Here is a 21,537-nt window from a genome sequence, read left to right on the forward strand (position 1 = left end):
GGTTCAAATCTAGTGCCAAGCAGTTAATTGTTTACTGTTCATAATCTTTTAATCATCGTTACTTAAACTAAACTTGCAATGACTTTAGCACATCGGGTGCTAAATGCGGTTAGCCGAGACTTTCGGGAAACCACCCGATGCTTTGATTTATGACTCGGATAAGAAAGGAGGAGTGAACTGCTCCCGCCCTTTTTGGCTTTGTTGACGCTTTGAAAGAACAGTCATCATAAAGGCTGGATTAGCATTAGCAGAGTTAGCAACGCTGTGAAAGAATAGTGATCGTTAAGGTTGAATTAGCATTAGCAGAGCTAGCAACGCGTTAACAGCCTGTCGGACAGATTAACGTTTTATCTCAATTGACTTTTTTTTTTCGCGGGTCGCATTGTAGTCATAGCTTCTTTCGAAGAGCCATTATGACTGTCAACCCAAATAAATGTATGAGCACCCCATATTATACACAGTAAAAGCTACAAAACAAACTGACAAATAACTCCTTTTCAAATCAGACGAGTAAAAGCTAGTCAAATATTAAAAGCGGTTCCGAAAATGGATGGATGGATATTAGAAGAAATGAGTAATGAATTTGGAAACAAATATCTGACGCCTTCTTTAATGACCACCTTTTAGTATGTGGCAAGATCTGGAACGCAACTTTGAGTTCTTAGCGAAAAGGTTATTTGAAATGACTTTTAAATGTTGTCTCTTATCATTAAAAGCGGCTGACAAAAGGCCAAAACTGTTGTCGCTGTCTTACTGGAATCACGACACCTTGTCACTCTGCTGGCGACACTACAAGAAGACACAAAGCCATTAATTGTCTGCACAGCCAAAATGGCATCACGAAGACACGCCTCGATCAGCCTGCGGGAATGACACTGATTATTAGAATATGTGCGACTAACAGGCGCTAATAGCTCGTGCAGATCATAAACACACGTGTACACTTTTGGCCGCGGAATAACTCACCGCTGGACCCAAAGGGCATTCTTCCCGCCTCCCCCTTCAAAAAAATAGATATATCGGGAAAACCAAAATGATGAAAAAAACCTTTTTAATACAAAAGAGCTACTACTAAATTCTACCAGCGCATTAAATTGTCGGAATTTAAGATGAGTATCACGGATAACAACTTTTCACACATTACATCAAAGGTGGCATTTAAGAAACAGAAGCCATCTCGTGTAAGTTACCGCTTTCAGATATTTAGCTCTCTTTTGATCTCTTTGATTGAGACCCGTCTATCCGAGGATAATTGCCCCCCGTGACTTAATTATCTATTTGTAATGAAGTTTGTAATAGGGCCATTATGTGTTCCGCAGACAGGGAATGGCACTTGAGTAAGTGCCACATGAGTCGAGGACTTTTCTGATGGCTCCGCCAAGCCAAAAAATGTATTTTGGGCAATTAAATACGGAGGCGACGCCAAGACAAATGTTCACGGTGATGGGGAATATTTTGCCAGCATCGTCTTTTTGCGGGAATGCACCGGCGGCTCAAATTAAAAGTTTCCGTGACGGCAGCAATGTGGCGCTATGGCAAACAAAATAAAGATTCTTGCGACTTGCGTTCTGGGCAAAAAAAAAAAAAAAAAAGCTGACGCCACACACACATAAAAAAAACTCTATATCCCCCCCCCAAAAAAAATGGCTCCAGCAGGAACTAGTTGAGAAAACACCGCGGACGTCTCGGATCTCACACACGGGATTTAAGTTGACTGATGATGGAAAAGATGATTAATCCTTAGTGTTCTCAAAATATACATAGCAATTTACATGTCCAATGTTAGCTAAGTTGGTGCTTCTCAAACTGTGGTTCGTGGGCAAGACACTGGGGGTCCGCAAAATAAATTCCAATAGATCGTTGGGGACCAATTAAACAAACCAATCCTGACAAACTATGAGGCAATCAAAAGCTCTGAAATGATTGTGACAAATCATAAATCAAGTTATAATGAAATAACTTGTTAAATACTGCAGTTATTCCAGAAAAATACAGCTTTAACTTCTTCCCACTAAAATATTATTTGTTTTTGGAACATTATGATTTTTCAGAAAAATAGCCCTGGATGAGCCTTATTATTTTGTCTTTTTTTTCCGGTTGTTTGGAACACCAATTGTGTGTGTCCCCCCCCCCCCCCATGATACATAATACTTGTTATTATTTGAAAATTACAAACACAGGCCGACACTCCGGTGGTCCCGGCGACATTCTGTGGCGGCGCTGACAGACTTACGAGCCAGATGATCGTAAAACGGCGCCGGAGGCGACATCAATCAGCGGAACGGCGTGAGAATCGATAGGCGATCAACCGGCCGGACTGAACCGCACCTCGGCCGCCTCCATCCTTCCCCCTTCGCACCTGAGCATCATCCTGCTTTCAATTTCCTGCCACGCTCGCTCCCCGCGGGTGAGAGGTTAACGCGGTAATAAGCCTCAGTGATTGGTGGAACACGCTGGAGCGCATTAAGAAGCCCCGGCGCTGCTTCTGTGGAGAGGCCCGCAGCAGATGTGTGCGGGGAGCTTCGAGACTTCTGACAAACATCTTGCAGATATTTGATTTGGACTCAGCCGCTCAGGATACGGAGCGAGTAGAGACATTGGCTTGTAAATGTTTGTTTAAAACTCGAGCGCTCATGCACTACTTATTTGCCCGACTTATCTCAAGACGCTCAAGTCCATAAAAATAACAACAAAAAGTCAAATGAAAATTTCAATAATACAGTTAAAAAAACTGGTGATTCAAATCTTTCCAAATTAATTCTGAAATGACAAGACGATACATCCATCTGTACATTATAAAAGCTTCTGCCACCATGCAAAAAAAAAATGCCATATCAGCAAAACAAGCAACCATAAGTTACAGTGCACAAGTCTGAAAATCATTAGGCTACTGTTTAAAGCTCATCTTAATCTTCCAAAAAGAATCCGGGGACTTTCCATGAATTTCCACAGCATTCAAGTATCACATTGAGCTAGTTGTGTCAAGATGCCACCATTGTGCAAAAAAAAAAATCACAACAAAAAAGAAGACCATGATTTACACCGTATAGACAACATTTTCTTTTTGTGTAACAAGACCAAAGCAAAAACAACTTCACCAACATTGAGCATTTTTTTTGTATCTATTAATATTTGTGCCTGAGTATTTTACTTTATTTACAACATAACTAACTCAGCCATTTGATCCCCAATTAGTGTTGCATCTGTGAGAATTACAACCAAAATTTAATCTGCGTCAATATTTATGAGCGGGACTTCGGTTGTGTTAAATTAGATTTTGGGTTCTGGATCGTGGGCATTCTTTAAAAAAAAAAAAAAAGATTTTGGACTGAAAATGGAAACTAAACTGAAGTGAACAATGCATGCTGCCAAAATTTGGTTCTTGAAACTCCAGATATGTCCAAGTCTTAAAACAAACAAAAACATGAAATGTTTGTTTAATGAAGTAGCCAAAGGTTGACCCAAGTTTAATCCATTCACTGCATTTGGTGGTCAAACTTTTTGGGGGGGGAATAATCCAGTAGAAATCATTTTTTTAATCCACCATAGTCTCTTACTGTTGCCAAAATTTGGCAGCTGGAACTTGAGCTTGGTTGCCCCACAATTTAGATCCTACTTAATATGAAGAAGCTTTGCATTGGAATCAAGGCAAATTATTATTGTTTTTATCATATCTGAAAGTCACTGTTTGGCAAAGTGTAAAAATCCATCTTAAATTCGATATGCAAGCTGAATAGAGTACAAAGCAAACGAAAGACATTTCGATAGGACTCGATGCTTTGTCTTTTGTATTATGCGCCAAAATGTGCTTCCTGAAACTCAATCTTTGTCACCTAAAAAGGATTCAGACCATGATGGAAATATAGATCCAAAACGCAGGCTGACTACAGATAGTGCAAATTAAAGGCACTTCAACGACAACATGGCAATTACTTGATGGTTTTGTGGTTTCATGGTGTGCCAAAATCATGATTAAACTTAATGCAGTTGTTGTGATTGCCAAAATGTGCTACCTGAAATGTATTTACAATTTATTGGAAGATTCTGATTGTGCTGTAGAAGCTTTTGAGGTGTGCGGTGTCAGACAGGTTAAGTGTGGTCGACCAAGGTTCTAATTGATGACCATCCGGGATGCTTGACTCCCTCGCATCCAAACACCTGACCCCGAGAAAAAGACCCCGGCAGCCCGTAAGGAATCAAAGCGGTACTCACCCCAGTAGAAGTTCTGCTGGCATGGTGTGACGGTACTGAAGAGGCTGTTTGACGCCATGCCGGAACCAGCTCTCGCTCCTCGGCGGTTTCCGTGAACCTTGACACGTCCTAAACCATGTCACAGGGGGGGGAGGAGAACAGGGGGTGAAAAAATAAATTCGGGAAGCCGCGAGACATGCCTTTACGTATCAACTATTCGGATGACCACAAGGAAGAAGCCGGCGTTGGGTTTTATGGAGGAGGGAAAAAAAAAAAAAAAATTCGGATGGTTCTTACCCGCTTAGCGCCGTCCTTGTGACTGGTGCTGCTGGCCCGCGACCATTAACCATTGACGCTCCGGCCACGCCAAGCCCCGAGCCGCGCGTCTGTGGTTCTGTGGTTGTTTTGGAGGAGCACCTCGCGCAAAAACCCCAAAACGGCACCAGCGGCTTTAAAAACTGCTTTTCCTGCCCTCCACGCGCCGTCACTGGAGAGCCTCTCTCACGTGCTCCCGCGACGTCACCACGGCGGTGGGCCGGACCCTCATTGTGGTTTCCCTCTCTCCTCCCTTCCCTCCTCCCCCTCGCGTGGTTCCAGGCTCGAAAGCACCCATCTCCCCCATGTGTCACTCCCGCTTTCTCCCTTCCAAAGCTGCTTTTCGAGATCCGAGGAGGTCGTGAGGAGCGACCTCCCAGCGGAGAAGTTGTCAGAATATCTTTGCAAGGGCTCTGCAATCTTCTGTCATCATGCGCTTTTTGACACGTCGCGTCAGGTGCGAGCGGAAGCCACAAGGGGAATGTGAAGAATGAAGGCGAGAAACGAGTCGCCAACTTGCTGGTTACTCAGCAGAAAAAAAACAAAAACAAAAGGGAGGATTTGATGCCAGAGCGCAATAAACACTTTAGGGATTTTCCCAAATAATTTGTTATCCACAATACTTTTGCTCTCATCCACTATTTGACAGTAAAGCCAAACCTTTCTGCTCAAATCAATTCAATTCCAATCCTTTTGGTGGGCTCATGTACACATTGATTATATATTTGGACAGATCTCCAACAGGTATCAGGTTTTATGATGAGGTTTGTACCATTATCAAGTATTTAAATCCCCCGCTTAAATCAATAAAGTCCATATTTATGAGCTATGAAATCTTATATGCTTGTTTGTATGATTGATGTCGGTGAGGCCCAATTAGTCGTGATTAAACACGTTTTAATAGCTTCCATGTGTGTGTGCTTTAGGACAATAAAGAATAATGACGTTCAATCCGAGCCGCCGGGCAGTTCCTCACGTCTTCGCCACTTACCGTATTTCTGCGCGGTGAAGAATTTACCTTGGCGCTGGGCACTCGGTAAATATTTGCCATCTAAAACAAGAACATGCCTCCCGGGTCACAGCGCCTGCCCGGGATTGGCCGTCGCCGCGCGGCTGTTGGCGGCAGGCAAACACGCCCCGGGCATCGACGAGACGCACGCCGGCTATTTCCACTCTGAGATTTAATGCGTGGTGTCAGCCGTGGCGTTTACCTTTCCCGCTAAAAATATCCCCGCTGTATTTTCTGGATATTTGGAAACGTTAGCCTTTCGAATAACAACTTTTAGCGCCGCTCGCCAACGCGATCGGATGCCCCGCTGTCAGAAGCGTTAAAGGTGCGGGACGGACGAGCGCGGCAAATTACCGGCAATATGACGGGAGTGTAATTTAGGCGTCACGACCCTGCCTGCCTAAAAGACGGAATGAAAAATAAATCAGAAAAGCCACTGTGTTTGGAATGGCTTTAAAGTGTAATGGCAAAACTACAAAGCTAATTTTAATGATCGGTAAAAATCAGTGAAATACAGTACATATATATAAAATATATATATATATATTTTGCCAAAGTCTTTTTACACGCACCTTACTCCTGCCAAACCTCAACCATGGAGGTCGAGCTCCACCGATCCAAGATCTGATCCAGGGGGCGGGTCCATGCCAAATCAGGCTTCTGCTTTTGTTTTTCGGGCTGCGGAGGCAAAAACACAAAAGCGAACGTCCTTGATTGGAGGGGATTTGAGACGATTACGCCGTAAGAGGAGCCGAGCGAGTCACGCAAGAGCGCATTTGCGACGACGTCTGGAAAACACGGTGTTTTGGCGGATTGAACGTTTTTCTAAATCGTTGCTGGATGTAAACAGGGCATGCTATTGGGGTGGGGGGGGGAGAGTATGGGAGTCCTGCTGTGTCAAGACAATTCTTGACAGCTGTGTTCATGTGAAAGGCCGGAATACGATACCGAATCTCATATTTAATTCGTAAGATTTTCTCCTCCGGTGGCCGAATACGCCGACGACTCAAATTGAAGATGAAGAACTTGGCCGCGCCGTGAGTTCTGGTCTGGGTTCTGGAAGGCCCACCCGGCCGCTCTACCACTCGAGACCACACATGCAAGCACCTTCAATGTTGTTATCACAAGCCCTTGCAGAAACATAATCGAGGTTTCACGTGTTGCTGAAAATGACACGCGCTCGCTATGGTTTCCTTCCTTGCTTCGGCTTGTTTTTATTTCTGAAAAAGTGTGAGTGGATAATAATGTGGAAGTGAGGGCAGGGCAAACAAAATCTGCAATTTTTGTTTTTTTTTGAAGTTCTGATTTGCTCGTCCGCTTTAAGCGTCTGAAGTGCAAAGTCAGCACACATAATAACACGCCGCCGCCGCAGTGATGATGCAAGCCCCAACGCAAGTCACATGACGCCGAGTGTCATAAACAGAAATTGTGTCACCGGGAAAGTGTGGGGACGACGCACGAGGCCCGTGACTCAGTCAGCGCGGGGCACGCCGGGCAACCTCAGTGATCTTACACATAAGTGGTCCATTATGCCGCAGTCTGTTTATTTGCCGGCGAGAACAAAGCCAGCCTGATGGCAGCGAGCGGCTCCCGTTGGAGAAGCCAGCCAATGTGAGGGTGGCCCGTGTGGCAGCGACAATGGCGCAAACAAAAGACTCCGCTGTCTTCTTTTGGTGACGGATAATTGCTCGTCTCACATGATTTCACAATGCCGTGACTCCGAGCCCGGGCCTTCTCAAGCTGAATTTAAGACATTGTGGACAAGAGCCTGCTTTTCTTCTTCAATGTGGAATTAAACCAAAAAAAAAAAAAAAGAAAAAAAGGGGAGGAAGATCCAAGCATTGATGGATGACAGAATACAGGCGGGAAAAGAGGAGAGCTTCCCAGTGACTAAATTATGGGCTATATTGTCTTTTGATTATCATTTTAAAAAAAACAAAATAAATAAAAAGGTCACCTTCTATTTTTGCTAACTTGTGTTTAAAATGCAATGTGCTTCACAGCAAATGTATTTTTTGTACAATTTTAAGAGAAGAAATGACTGGAAGAAGATATTGGTGACATTTTATACTATTTGAGTTTTATACAACTTTTACAAATAGATTTTACATATTGCTCTGATGACAACGTCACAACTTCCTCTAAAGTAAAAAAAAACAAAAAACGGAGTGACTTACATTGACATCTTGTGAGTGGACAGTCTTCAGTCTTTAATTCCTGAAATGAAAAAGAAATCAAGCATGAGGCTTTGCTCTCGTATTCCCGTTAAATATTCCGGTCCCACGCTGGAGTACGATGAAGCACAGTAGCAAGCAGCCTATAAATGCAATTAAGTGGCGTTAATTCAATTATAAGCGACAAACTGCGTCGTCCCCACTGGTATCCTAATTGAATTACAGCCGTAAAGCTCCAAAAGCAATCCGTCAAAATGCTTTAGGACTTTCTGCTGTCCGCAAATGCTAATTGATGAGCGTTGATCCATTCAGACTGATCCTAAATGTGGAAAGTGTGAGTCACCGCAGAGAAATAAAACGAGGATGTTTGCTGCTTGTGGTGGCAACGCATTCAAAACAAAAATCATTCATCCATCAATCCTTGGGTTGCCAGATGCAGTCAAAGCAGCAAAGACGCTAAGACCGATTAGCCACACAGGAGGAAAACAATGACACACGGGCTTTTCGTCAACACCTAGCGAGCATCCGAGCCATTTCACAGAGACGTCGGAAGCCCACTTCTTTGTTGCGAAGCTCCCACAAAACTTTTTTTTGGGGGGGGGGACTAAAGGGCCTCAATGCCTCTCATACCTCGGCTGCCGCGCCATTATCATACAACTCGCGGATGCGCATTTTATGAACTGCTTTCCGCACATTCCATCCCGGATGAAATGCCGGAATGCTCGGCACGATGCTAATTTGAAGACGGAATAAATCTATAAATCTGACTTGTGTTTCTTTGCCCCGCGGACACGCAGCCACGATAATTACGGGTTGACTTTACAGACGTTCAGACGTCTCTCATCAGCGCCGCTAATAGCATAAGCAGCAGGCGGCTACGTGCTTACTCACCGTCTCGCGGTTACGGGGTGAGTGGAGGTAAACGGCGACGTCGATATCATTAGAAGTGGCCGCGGCTCCGATTGCATCTCGTTATGACACAGACTCGCCGTGCGGTTGAAAAGTCACTCTCTGTTTATCTGTTTGTGTGTTGCACAGAGGCAATAAGGTAAGCAGAGCTGCATTGAAATCCCTCTTACATAACGTTCTACGACTCTGATGTCCACATGGGAGCAAAGAAAGCTGGCTTTCATTAGTAGCCCGGCACCGTACCGAGCCTGGCTTCTGAAAACATGGTAGCGCCTTGCACACAAGCAATGTGCGCACACACAAACACAGTGCAGTGTGAGAGCGGGGGCGCCGCTGCCTGATTGCTGAAAGGGAGCGTGGCTCTTCTCCAAGCAAGACCACTTCGGGGAGTCCACGCACACAATCGTACTCTCTGGGTCACACTCGCATTCAATCATATTCTCTCAGCCTCCCGCACGTACGTGTACACAATCACGCACGCACGCAAGCCGGCTTTTCAGTTGTCGGCGTGACGGGGTTACCTCTGGGGCCCGGGGCTGCATAAACACACCCGTGACCCAAGACAAACTTTCACAATTCCGCCAGGTGTGCAAACAGCGGGCTGCGAAAATACCCGGAAAAAAGGTCTGACCGTGCAAAAACAATACAAGTGGCTCTGATGAACTCCGGCGAATGCAAAGTGACAGTGTGAGAGGCGGCGGGAACGATGGAGAGTGGAAGGAAGTCTGTGACCGGTCACATTGACGCATTTGATTTTTTTTTTCTCTCTCATAGAAAATCTTTCTATTGTTCAAATACGATCTCACTCTCGATCCAAAAGCAGATAAAAAGGTGATTGAATTAAAAAAAGGCGCGCAACTGAATTTGTGGCCATTTTTTTGTACGCACAAACAAAAAAGCCTTTTGGATATCGATGACGGATACGGACAACCCTAGCGCCCCGCCGCCTGTTCTTGATTACTCAGAAATGCCGATGAGTCTCCGCTTTCACGGCCTTCACGTCGCTTTCATCTGCCAGCGCAGTCATCGCGAAGCCCGCTTAAGTGATAGCACGTTGTTCCTAGTGGGGCGTCGCCCTCCCTTGGCAGCGCACCAGCCTTCAAAGAGGCGGGCGACCATCAGGATTAGCGATAGTTTACGTCCCAGCTGTTGTGCCGGTAAACCGTTCTGAGAATCCCAGTCGTTTGGCACAAAGTCGTGAGTCACCATTGCAAAGCGCCAGCATCTGTGATCATCCGTCTTTCTCTTCCCTCCGGCCGAGAGGAAACATCTTGTGAATTTCCCCGGGAGCTGTTTGCCTTTTGTCAAATTGTTGCTATTAACGCCACGCTGTAAAGTCAAACCTGTCAGAACGTCTGACAGTAATTAGCATCGACTTTACAGACTGGGGGGGGATTGAAGCTTCTCCGAGAAAGTCAGTGGCGGGATTGGGATTTTGAAAATGGTTACACTCAGCAATGTATGGAAATTATTCAATCGGATTATTTGGAGAAAACCATCACTTGCTTCCTGGCGTAATTTAAGACGAGCCCTCTGGAAACATGTGCAGTATCCAAAAGGACAACGCTAGTCCAGAACATTTCATCAAAGCTTTCGACGCAGAGGAAAATAAACCAAGACAAATATTATTTCTCGGTCTGTGATTCTTGACGTTAACGGTGATGTATGAAGTGCGACGTATATGCTTTATAAATGTCTCTCAAAATACAAATCCCAGGAAGCTAACTAATTCCTTCTGTATATTAAAATAAAAATCCTATCCATTGCATCTTTCCTACTTCCTCTAATTAAGGTAAAAAAGTAATAAATCTATCCTAGTTGCAAATCCAACACGCCTTTGAAATTATGCGCTAATTGCCTTCCGGAAACTTCCGCCATCTTAACACTTTCATGTCCCCGTAGTGAATAGCGGCATCTGGTCGTCTCCGCAACGTCCCGTCGGCGGGTCTTGATCTCCGGCAAGAAGACCACCAAGCTTTTGGCTGCACTCTCTCGCTCCCTCTTCCTCTCGTGTCCATTAAATCATCTCGCCCCGCTCCCATCTCAATATAGCCGTGTATTTTCAAACTAAGCCAAATATTTGATTTATGCATACTGTAGGTGCAGCGCGGCTGGGCTGTGGCCAAAAACACCATTATCAAAACGCCCCGTGAAAGGGGAACATTCATGGTTTGAGGGACGCACATGCGGCATTTATTTGGTAGCTTCTGATAAGCTACAACTAAAGTCTCAAAACAAGTACGACAGCTGCAAATCATAAGTCCAGTACGTAATTTCATTATTTGGACAATGTGAACCTTTTGGAATGACAGTAAACAGCAACTATATGCTGAAATATGCACCTAGCCACATATATATATATTTTTCAGTCTTTCTGGGCTTGGATTTATTCCAAATTCTATTAAAGAGACCCAAGACGTCAAAGCTAGCAGCAGTTAGCGCATGCATGGCACGCTGTACGGTATATCGCCTTGAAATAAAATCCTCTCTGGCAATCTCATAACCGTTAAATGTTACACGTTTCTGTTGGGCCTCACATAAAAAGTCTCAGATGATCCCGACCACCCTCGGCCTCTCCTTTACGGATTGATATATGACGTTGTTCCACCCCTTACTTGTACGGGCTTTCATAAAATCTCCAGTTTGTAGCATGGAGCATCCAGTGTGGCTCGTATAAAAAGTCAATAGAGCTTATGTAGTTCTTTCCCGCTCGTTTTGTACCCCCATCCACTTCATCTCTTCCTGTTTGGTGTTCTCTCCTGTATGAGGATTAATGCAGCTAACATATGGTCACCATCCGCCAGTGGATTTCCTCATAATGGAGGCGGGACAGTGTAGGCGAATTACCATCTTTGATCCGAGGCATAAACCCTCACATGGGTTTATTATTCCGCATCCTCGGCGAAATGTGGAGGAAGTTCAATTCTGGAAGTCATTTTGGGCTTGAGGGCTTTAAGCCTGGGTGTAAGCCCATTGTCTTTGCGGACGCTGGGAAGGATCGCAGGCTTCTGTGCTGGCAGCGGATTGCGTTTCTTTTGCCACTTGGGCCTTGTTAACACTGCCAGCCCTAAATCCAATTTCCAATGTCTGTGGATTGAATCCGGCTTGATTTTATGAAGTATAAACAGTAACGATTCCGATCTGAGCTGTAGAGCTTCAACTTCAGAGTTGATTGATACTTGAGAATTTAGAGATTCCTTGCGGTTGCCCGACTACTTTTAGTAAAATAGGAATTGAGCTCTAAGTGTAAATCTATCGTTTGGGCCTGTTGGATGACATCCCAAAATGGCCTCCAGATTTGCAACTTTCATCCGCCCCATTCAAATACGACTCAATTACGGCAACGGTCGACGAGGCGACGACCACGCGCATCGACAACGCCGAGGCGTCTGCCGATTGATCGATGTCGGGCTTTTTGAGCGGCCTGTGAACTTGGCGCTGGTAACCGACAGCCGCCCCCGCCCCTGGCTTGGGAGTGTCACCGTAGCCATCGCAAGACACCTCAGCGGTAATAAGGAGTATCCGTCAGGTTCTCCGCTCCAGTGACTTGTGAAGGCGCCACATAGCCACCAGTGTACATCGCACACCTCAACGCCGCCTACACACACGTGGAAGCAGTCAGCGGACACCGAGCTGAGCCCGGTCTTAAGTCGGGATGCGGAGGGGCTTTGAATGGATGATCTGTTTACGGAGCAGAAGAAAGGCAGGCTATCGGGTTGCCAGATCTGGAACGCATTGATGTCGACGACGCTAGTTTGTCAGATGAAAGTGCCAACGTTTTGATACGCAGCAGATGACTTGCGGGAGCCATACAAGCTCTTTGACAACTGAGAAGCAGATCTGTGAGAGATCTTCAAGATGTAAAGTGTATTATCATACAAAATACAACTTATCATTGATTTTGTCAACCTGTCCAAAAGCTTAATTGAAGAAACCTATGAACTTTCTTTTCTGTGGGAAATTGGGCGATAGTTTTGAGCTCAACAAAAACAACCAAATGAGCAATTTTAATTTAATTTACTACTCTATCCTGCCGTTTTCTTATAAATTGGGGACATTCCTGTCTTTTACAACACGAGGGCGGATAAACAGCTGCGAGAACAGCCTCTAAAAAAAAAACAAAAAAACATCTACAGTAAGTCAGCAAAGTTTCCCAAGAAATGGGCGGCAGCTGCCTTACGACTGTTTTGTCCTTTTTAGCAATTTTTTTGTCATCAAACAGAAGTTAAGTTTTATTTTTAAAGTGTGTTTGTGTGCAGTCAATGAGAAGTGCAGACCATATCCTGTTTTTGAAGGCCCGGCTGGTGTCTTTATGGCACGCCGGGCATGTTTCGTCATACATTAAGGCAGAAGGACACTTAAATGCTACCTGATGTTAGCGCCACTGGGATTTTTTTTTCTCACTCTCTCTCTCAAGGCGTGCCTCAGAGAGCATGCACAACAATTTTGCCATTTACTGCGGTCACAAGATGGTGCGCTGCCGCTGTTATATTGGTTTGGAATGTACCATTCTATTTCGGAGCGAGACCACTCGGTGGGTTGCGGGCCATGATGGTCACTGGCCCGCTCAACAACGGAGGCTGACGACTGGCTCGGAAGCGATGCCTCGAACGCGGGAGGGACATTTTTGAGGCCAATGTGTCAACATTTTGACAAAGCAAAGAAATAATTATGAGTAACTGCTCACTCGACCATTGTGTTTTCTTTAAAAAAAAAAAAAAATCAGTCAGCACAATGTTCTTTCGGAAATTCCATGTTTTGTTGTTTAAAAAAAGACAGAAAAAATATATATATATTGTTGATTTTTTTTGTACGTATCATCCTCTTTTCTTCAAAGAATCCTTGTTCTGTCGTTCATCGCTGGTAATTACAGAGTCCGACGCCGTCGTTGAAATTGCGCCACAAACTGTCAGAAGCGCCACTCTTGAGAGTGAAGCAAAAATAAGCAACGTTTCGGCGCGTAAATGTAGCGACTGCACGGCCGCAGCGGCACCGCGTTTATTTTCCCAGACGGGGAATCTCAGAATTAACTGACAGACTTGAAAATATTTACGGAAAGGCCAACGTAGCAAAGTGAACATCAGAGAGTGGGCTGAACCGAAACGCACCGCTCGTCGACGATTGTTGGCATTTCGGAATGCTGAACAGCTGTCCGCCTACATTAAATAAAGACTCCCCTGGTCTTGACAGATTCTTGCTTGCTGCTGAATTTTTTACCGCTAATATGCTACAAAGATCTGCCGCCTGCCTAGCACCAGTTCCGATTGCTGATATTCGGTTTAATAATATCTCTCTACTTACCCCCCCAAAAAGGTTTTTATACTTGAGCTGCTTTTGATTTGACGCAAATAATGCGTTGCAGGCAAGTCAGCCCCCTGAGGGGTTGTGCGGTCTAAGGGTCCGCAGCTAAAGTTGAGCTTGAGGCTAACGGGCTTGAGTTTTACCAAACACGATACTATTCACGATAAGAGGTGTGGGATCGAGTCATAGCAGCAGTCTTGAATTTATAAGTTGAAGGCATTTCCAGGCCTTCTGACTTGAATCAACTTCCTCCATCATTCGATCATGTAATGGCAAAACAATTAGTCGCGATTAAAGAATTATCATGCAGCACAGCAACACGCAAAAGATGACGCGAGCGCTGTTGCAATAAAGTCCGAACGTCAACTACGGCTGATTTATTGCAAGTGGAAGGCTTTAATATGAGACACATGGTTTCAATAGATAGCGATTTGCAAGCGATGTAAAAGTGACTTACACAGGAGCTTGTCAAGGGAAGGAAAATGATAGAAGACATGAAGCAAGCATGTTTTGCTTCTTATTTGGAGAATTGTTTGCTATTTGCCACATTGGCCCACAGCTTGCTAGCCATTTCTAACATCATGCGAAACGCCTTGTAAAATGCCAAATTAAAAAGGCATAAAATGATGTGTAGCAGCAACAATTTCTCATGCCGTTATTTTTAGCACCATTGCGTAGAAATGACTTTCCTTTGGATTGCATTAGCTTTGCTTTCTGTCCTGCTATGAGAAATCAAAAGGAAGGTTAAGTGGCAGAGTGGGAGGTTGGAGACACCGTTTTTCTCTCGAGTGTGAAGGACCACAGCGGGAGACCTTTGGGCGAGACTATTGGCCGAATGTTTTTGCGCCACAGAGTGTCCGACTGATCGACGGCCAGTCGGCTGGCTTTGGGAGACAGTTGTCTCTGTCGCTTCCTGAGCTGGACCCAAAACCTTTTGTGACTAAACAAATGGAATGAATTACACAACTGGAGTAAATTACCTCCTCCTTTTTTTGGTATTACATATGCCTTTATGTTAGGAACAGAGACTGAACGGGGAAGTTGTAAAAGTTCACTCGCGGACTTATTTTTAACAGACTTGAGGGTTCAGACATTTGGGCTTCTTTTAATAATTTTTCCCGGCGATACTAAGGAGAATGACGGTGTCAAACGAGCTGCAGGCTGCCTTTGAGCTGGTCTCTTACATCTGCTCTACTATATTCATTCCGGGCCCTGCTCACACAGGAGGTGAAATATCATTGTTCGGCTAAACATATAATTATCATAACGGGCAGAAAAGATGAAAATAGTCCAAAAGAAAACAGCCCAGAATCAAAACAAGCGCACACACATTTACAGGAAGAGTGACAAAGCATTGCAGCAGCAGAAGAAAAAAAAAAAAAACAAGTGGGTAAAACCACCTTGGAGGGTGAGGGGGAATAAAACGGCCTCCGTTATTATCAAGGGTGGAGCTCAGCCACAAGCGCATTACTCATCCGATAGTCACTTTATCCCAAGTGTCCCAATATACTTATATTTAGATCAATAATAAACATTGGGCGGCACCCACAGAAACTAACAGGATGAAATAGTTGATGGTCTAAAGCCTGGTAAAAATTTCAGATGGTTATTTTGAACAGGCATTAGCCTCGACTGCTACATTTGTAGCACGGAATACTCGTTATGTGATGTTAATGGATAATAAAAAATTGTTTTGGCCAAAGAGAAAAAGCTTGACAAGGAAGTGAATGTATAAAGGGGCTGTGACAAAAAAGCAGGGAAGAAAAAGTGACTTAAGACTACTGAGCGGTTGGGGTTAGAGGTCACGAACCCGACACGTGTAGCTACTTGACCCCGAAAGTGAAGAAGAAGGCGGGTCACGGAAGGCAGCGCTTTATTGTTGTGGTTTACGAGCTGCTCAAGCCAGAGCTGTTAGAAGCTCCTAAATCACACGGCGAGTTCGCTTTTCCCAGCTGAGATCTTAAATCTCTAACGCCTCATCAATAATCATTGAAGAAAAAAAAAAAACAACAACAGCAACTTCATTTGAACGCAATTAGAGCTTGCACTGAATCAATAACTGACAAGTGACGGACAATTTAATAGTAGTCACGTTATTGATTATTTGGATGTTATATAGCTCCACAAAATATATTTTTTTGTCCCATTGAGACAAACAACCACGACGCACTAAAATTCACTTTGGTATTTTAACCGGCTAGCGTATCGCTAACCATGAACGCTGCTATCCAGAAATTCAGCAGCACTGTTTTAGTTGACCATACGTCTACTTTGCGGCCAAAATGATTTCAGATTTGAATATCAGACTGAGATGAGTAAATTGGATGGGGGGAGGATTGCCTATTGAAAAATTATCAATCCAGAGAGGATGATGATAACCTCAAATGAATCCTGCGCTCTCCAGCACAGTTTATTAGTTTAGGCCAGGGGCCACTTGTAGGCTCGCCGAGTGGATCTTAATTGTACGCGCGCTCCTTAAGCACCGACCGCAGCAATAATAGACGGAATTATGCCATAAATTCCCTCCAGATGTGCACTCACACCGGGCCCCGCTTCTCCAATTTGACGCTTCGCACACTCGCCATCTGCACACACGCACACACACACAGTTCCACGCGCACACATTGTGGCTTTTGTGAAGTGTTTGCATTGTCAGATTGTTTCCATACTGGGTGTTAGCATGCTGTGTTTCCTCACCGCCGCTGCAATTACAAGCGGTATTAGCTGATGAGTGTTTTGTTAACCTCCTAATAAGATGTCCTCCCGCCTATACCGAGCTCACAGAGACGCCATTCAATAATAAGCAAACCTCCTTTGAGTAGATCACAAAGAAAACGCCACCGGACGACCGTTGACAGCATTTCGAGATCCTCTTTCAGCCCGTTAAATCGGCACAAAATGTTCAACTTTGTTTTAAGAGATATTTTCTTATGTGTAGTTTTTCCTTTTTTGGCAAGGGGGAGCTAATGGGGATATTAATGACAGCGCTTGAGGAGTGATGAGCGCGACCTTGGATAAAAAGGCAGAGGCAGCCAGCGGGGGGAATATAAGCGTCTATTTCTGGAGGATGAGGAAGAGCAAAGAGGAAAAGCGCGGTCAGACTTAATTATTATGTAGGCTGCAGCAGATACGTCACTCTGGACTTTTTCTGCTGCTTGCTCACAAAATGTTTCTAACGTCCGGTTGCCATGTACAATAAACACGTGTGCAAAACTACAATAAGTAATAAACACCAGTTATCTATCCTTTTACGCGAGCGCCGTATTTGTATTCATACACAAGCAATTAAAGTCAAAATATGTCCCATTTAAAGGAAGAATGGTAGTCGCCGTTGACAAGCTGAAGTTTAGCACCTCGTAACTGAGGCTAGCGCTTGTTGTGGTGGTGTCACGCGGCGATATTGAGTTTGCCAGGTGAGAAGCTGGCTCCACTAATCAGTAGCGGCAGAGTAATTTGCCCGCAGACATGTTCCAGAGCCTGACTTCACTAAAGTTTCTCTCAACCTGCTGCTGCTGCTGCCCCAGGTGGCTCAGACGCTTGAATGCCCCTCTTTACCTGCTCCCAACGACGAAATATGGGGGTTAGAAAACAGGAAGAGGAAAGTGGACTGCGTTGGGTCCAGGTGCATGTGTTTGGCTAAAAAAGGGGAGAGTGGGGTTAACTTCTAGTAGCCTTTTCATCATCCGGCGTCTTTATCAAACCCTTGGGTCTTGTTTGTTCTGTTCGAAGCAAGGGGGGGGTTGCCGTGCTAAATTATCCCGAGCGGCGGTTGATGTGGAGAGGCTTCCTGTCATAGGGTCTGTTCCCTGGCGACAATAAAGTGGGGTTAAGTCCAAATTGACAAACGCGCGATTGAGGATAAGCCACAGTCTGAGTCGTTCAAGGACTTTTGAAAAAAAAATCATAACTCCGAGGTCTAATTCAATCATCCGGCGCCCTCATCGTCCTCTCCAAGCTACACACTACTCGGATATTTAGGCTTCAGAGGGGAGCAAATGAATTCAAAGCCATGGCGACTGGCGTAAAACATAATGACATTTCAAGGAAGGAATTACTTTAAGCCGCATGGCGTGAAAAAGATTCAAATCAGATTTTCCATTGACGATTTTATTGGGGCTATCAGCACTGATGAGATATTTCCAATTAATGGCTGTTTGTAGATCCCTGGCAAGGCAACCTTGTTTTTGTTGACTCTACGGGAGGTTGCTAAATTTGGGAGGCCTCTGCGGCCTCCAGGGTGGTCGCGGCAAGTGCCAAATATGCCGCTCTATGTTTAATCTCCGATATTTATTTGTTTGCTTTGTGAATGAAGACGCAAGGCAGATCGCTTCCAGTGTCTCGTCATTACAGGGTGAGCGTTCATCCAGCTAGACTGTGGTAACCCGATGTCCAGACGCCACCGGGGCAAACTCACCTTTGGCCCGTCGCGTCTGGCTTGCCAACGCGGGCCAGACGGCTTTTAAAGCCGCAGTGACATCACATCGGCTAACGGCGCCTCGCATTAGCCCGGCTTTGTATCAACAGTTCTTTAAAAAAAAAAAAAGTAACCCTAAGACGACTTGTTCTATTTGCACAGTTGTCTCCCAGAACAGTTCCTGTATTTGTTCGCACATGTGAGCGCTCATTCTTCGTCTTCGGAGCATCGGCGAGGCCTCGGCGTGCCGGCCTGGCCTCATCTGGCAGTCATTACCTGCACACATGCTCCCGTCTGAAGGTTGATCCCCGGGGTTAAACAAATCCAGGCGACGAAGTGCAGTCCGCCAGGAATCGGGCCCTGTCGTGTAAGAGCCGCGCTACGACCCGGCGTGAGGCTACCAAATATGCTAAAGAACGCCAATCTGGGTTTGTTTCAGGCGATGGAATAAACCGGCCATTGGAAAGATGCGAAAAATTTCTTCTGCAGTGACATTCCAAATTTAACAGTACCAGGCACCTCATCGCCAAACTGAACATGGAATTTGGAAATGACGTGGTATGAAGGCCTTTTATGGCAGGATTCTGACAAACCGTCCCAAGGATTTAATTTTGATCCCGATCAAACAAGCCAGGATTCTGCTTATATTTATGATATTTCCTGTTTCTTACATCATCATGCGGCAATTGAATCTGACAGGGTAATTATTATTTCATCCCAATCCATAACGGGGGAGGCTCCAAACATAGACACAAGAGTGGTGGGGGGAAAAAGAATTTGGAAGCATTTGGCGACGGTTCAGTCATCTGAAAGACGCATCGAGAGAAGCGAAGGAAGGGGAGACGCTCGCAGATTGCGTTGCGGGTGTTCCCTTGATGTCCCCTGACAGGAACCAGATTGGGAGTTGCGAGCCGTCGACGCGTTGTGCTTTTTTTTTTTTTTAATCCGTCTGGCTCCGTCGGGTTTTTCCTGGCCCGCGTGGACCCCGGGTTCCGAGACGCGGCGGCGGCCCCTGCTTGTGGAGCCAGCCTGCCCTGTTTGAGTGAGAATAACAAACGCTTGAAAAATAAAAGAAAAAGAGAGGAGCAGCAGCAGCAGCAGCAGCACAATCCTGCTATTGTTCGTGCGAGCGCAACCACGGCCTCTCGACGTTTTACTGGCGGCTATAAAAGAGCGAGTCGGCTGCCAGACTGACAGATATGCTCGAACAAAAAGTGCTGGACGGTTCCGTATCGTCAATTTCAACTTGTGTTACTTGGCACCGGCCGGGTCATTCATCGCGCCGAATGTACTGTAGCAAGTTCAGGGTTGCTTGTGATGGCATAGCCCGACACACGGTCAACGAGCTGGCAGGCGGATGCGCGCCGGACGTGAGACTTTGAACGCCCCCCCCCCTCTAGGCCACCACGTATGCAAAAGCAACGCTACATGAGGCGTTCACGGACAAAACAATATTTAGACTTGTCAGTGAGAAATAAAGTTGCCAGTTATATTCGGGCGACGGCCTAAATATACTCTGAAAGGTTTTATTTATGATGTGCAGTGTGGAGCTGAGCAGCGGGGAGGGTGCGACGCGCCTCGACGGAAAGACTAAACCCGATGGATTCAGAAATGATGACTTGAGACTACACTTGATTCCGTTGCATTTTTCTTCAATTCCAATCAGCTCAGAGGCCGAGCGAAACACAGTTGGCTCTGTGCTTAATCAGTTGTGTTCTCCCGCTGGCTTTTCCAGCGCGGCGAAAGGAAAACGTCTGGTCGTGGGTGGCTTCGCTGGGTCACTGAGCCTACAGAGTGGAGCGTTTCATAAGAAAGGGCCCACTTAATTCTGAGCCATACATGGCATTAGCTGATTTACATGCGGACAGCTATCATTCTGTGCGCGGCGCTGACAGTGATAAATGAGGTGTTTTACCTAATAGGTAATAAAAACAAATTACAGAGCCTTAAGAGAAAGGATGTTCTTTATTTGGCTCAGTTTTCTGTCTCTCCGAGGGGGCACGAGGAAGATTGTTTCCATATGATCGCGGGGGCTCATTTGTTAAAACTGCAGACGTGGATTAATGAGGCTCACGATCCATCCAGGATGAAGGGCGGATTTAGCGAAAAGACAAATGATAGGAACGAATTAAAATGAAGAAGCAACTGTTGCTGTTTTGGAGCGCTTTGGTGGCTTTGCATTATCTGCGGGTTGAAGGAAGTTGAAGCTTACACTTTGATCAAGTGTAGCATGTTAAGAAACTTATTAAGCGACTTAGTTTCTTATCAGCTAATGTCTCGCGCGAGTGAATGAAAAATATTAAAGAGATTATATTAAAAGGAGGAAAATAACATAAGCACATACCAACTAGTTCGAACACTGAATTGGGCCATAAGAAACATGTCGGCCTCATGATTAGGATTATGCGCTTTTTGATCCATGAAATGCCCCAAAATCGAATTACTTTTAAGAAACTATGAACCAAAAGAGTACTTAGCATATGAGCGTTTGTTATTCTTAACCGGTCGGGACCCTCGTGGTCCCACAGTGGTCGTATACAAGCATGCTGGGGTTTCTTCAGCCAGGCGTGAAAAGGCTTCCCCTTCTGGCGCAACGCAAGCCTGACAGAAGACAAGCCCGCCTCTATTCGCCCTCGCGGCTTTGTTCGTGAGGATGAGGCGGTCGCATCCACTGAGGCATTTTTTTTTAAAACTCCATAACGTAAAAGGACCTTACTTCCTGCCTGATGTCATGCAGGTGTGAATACATTAGCACATCTGGGGACCTTCAAAATTGAGGAAAATCTCAATTAGGACCTTCAAACATCCGGCTCCCAATTTATGCCTGATTAATTTATGATTAACCATAATATGCATTGATGGATTACTCGAGTTAAATTTGCCATATCGGCAGGATTCTAGAACTTACCTATGTGCGTAAAAAGTTCAGCCGTTGGAGTAATATTTAAGGTGTCACTTTTGATGACGACTAGGTAGTTAACACGGGGTCATTTGAAGTGTCTAATCGGCAGAAAAAGCATCAAGGGTTTAGAGTGCGGTCTTTGGCCTGAGACACGAGGTGACAATCAACCGCTGAAACTTGGGAAAAGTCTTGGATGGGGAGTAAGAAAAAAAATAATAAGTGAGGCTGAGGAAAGCGTGTAAAGGGGGCGGCGGAGGGGGGGGGGTGTTGGAACACGGCATGTGCGCTGAGTGACGGGAGAACGGCTTCAGCAGTGTTTAGA

At 45.2% G+C, this 21,537-nt stretch overlaps 1 protein-coding gene across 5 annotated transcripts in view; it reads right to left on the bottom strand.

The window, feature by feature from the left end:
- runx2b (RUNX family transcription factor 2b) overlaps positions 1-21,537 on the bottom strand; it is a 67,518-nt gene that overhangs the window by 21,447 nt on the left and 24,534 nt on the right. For 3 of the 5 annotated variants that reach the window (XM_085937408.1, XM_085937409.1, XM_085937406.1), the window contains 2 exons: positions 7,693-7,732; positions 4,213-6,193 (listed from right to left, as the gene is read on the bottom strand). In XM_085937408.1, the coding sequence (XP_085793534.1) occupies positions 4,213-4,270 (58 nt within the window). In that variant the 5' untranslated portion in view covers positions 4,271-6,193; positions 7,693-7,732. The remainder of the gene's footprint in view (positions 1-4,212; positions 6,194-7,692; positions 7,733-21,537) is intronic. The other 2 variants (XM_085937407.1, XM_085937405.1) reach the window with 2 other exon arrangements.

Source organism: Syngnathus leptorhynchus, chromosome 18, assembly GCF_054491065.1.
Source record: "Syngnathus leptorhynchus isolate UIUO chromosome 18, UIUO_Slep, whole genome shotgun sequence".
NCBI lineage: Eukaryota > Metazoa > Chordata > Actinopteri > Syngnathiformes > Syngnathidae > Syngnathus > Syngnathus leptorhynchus.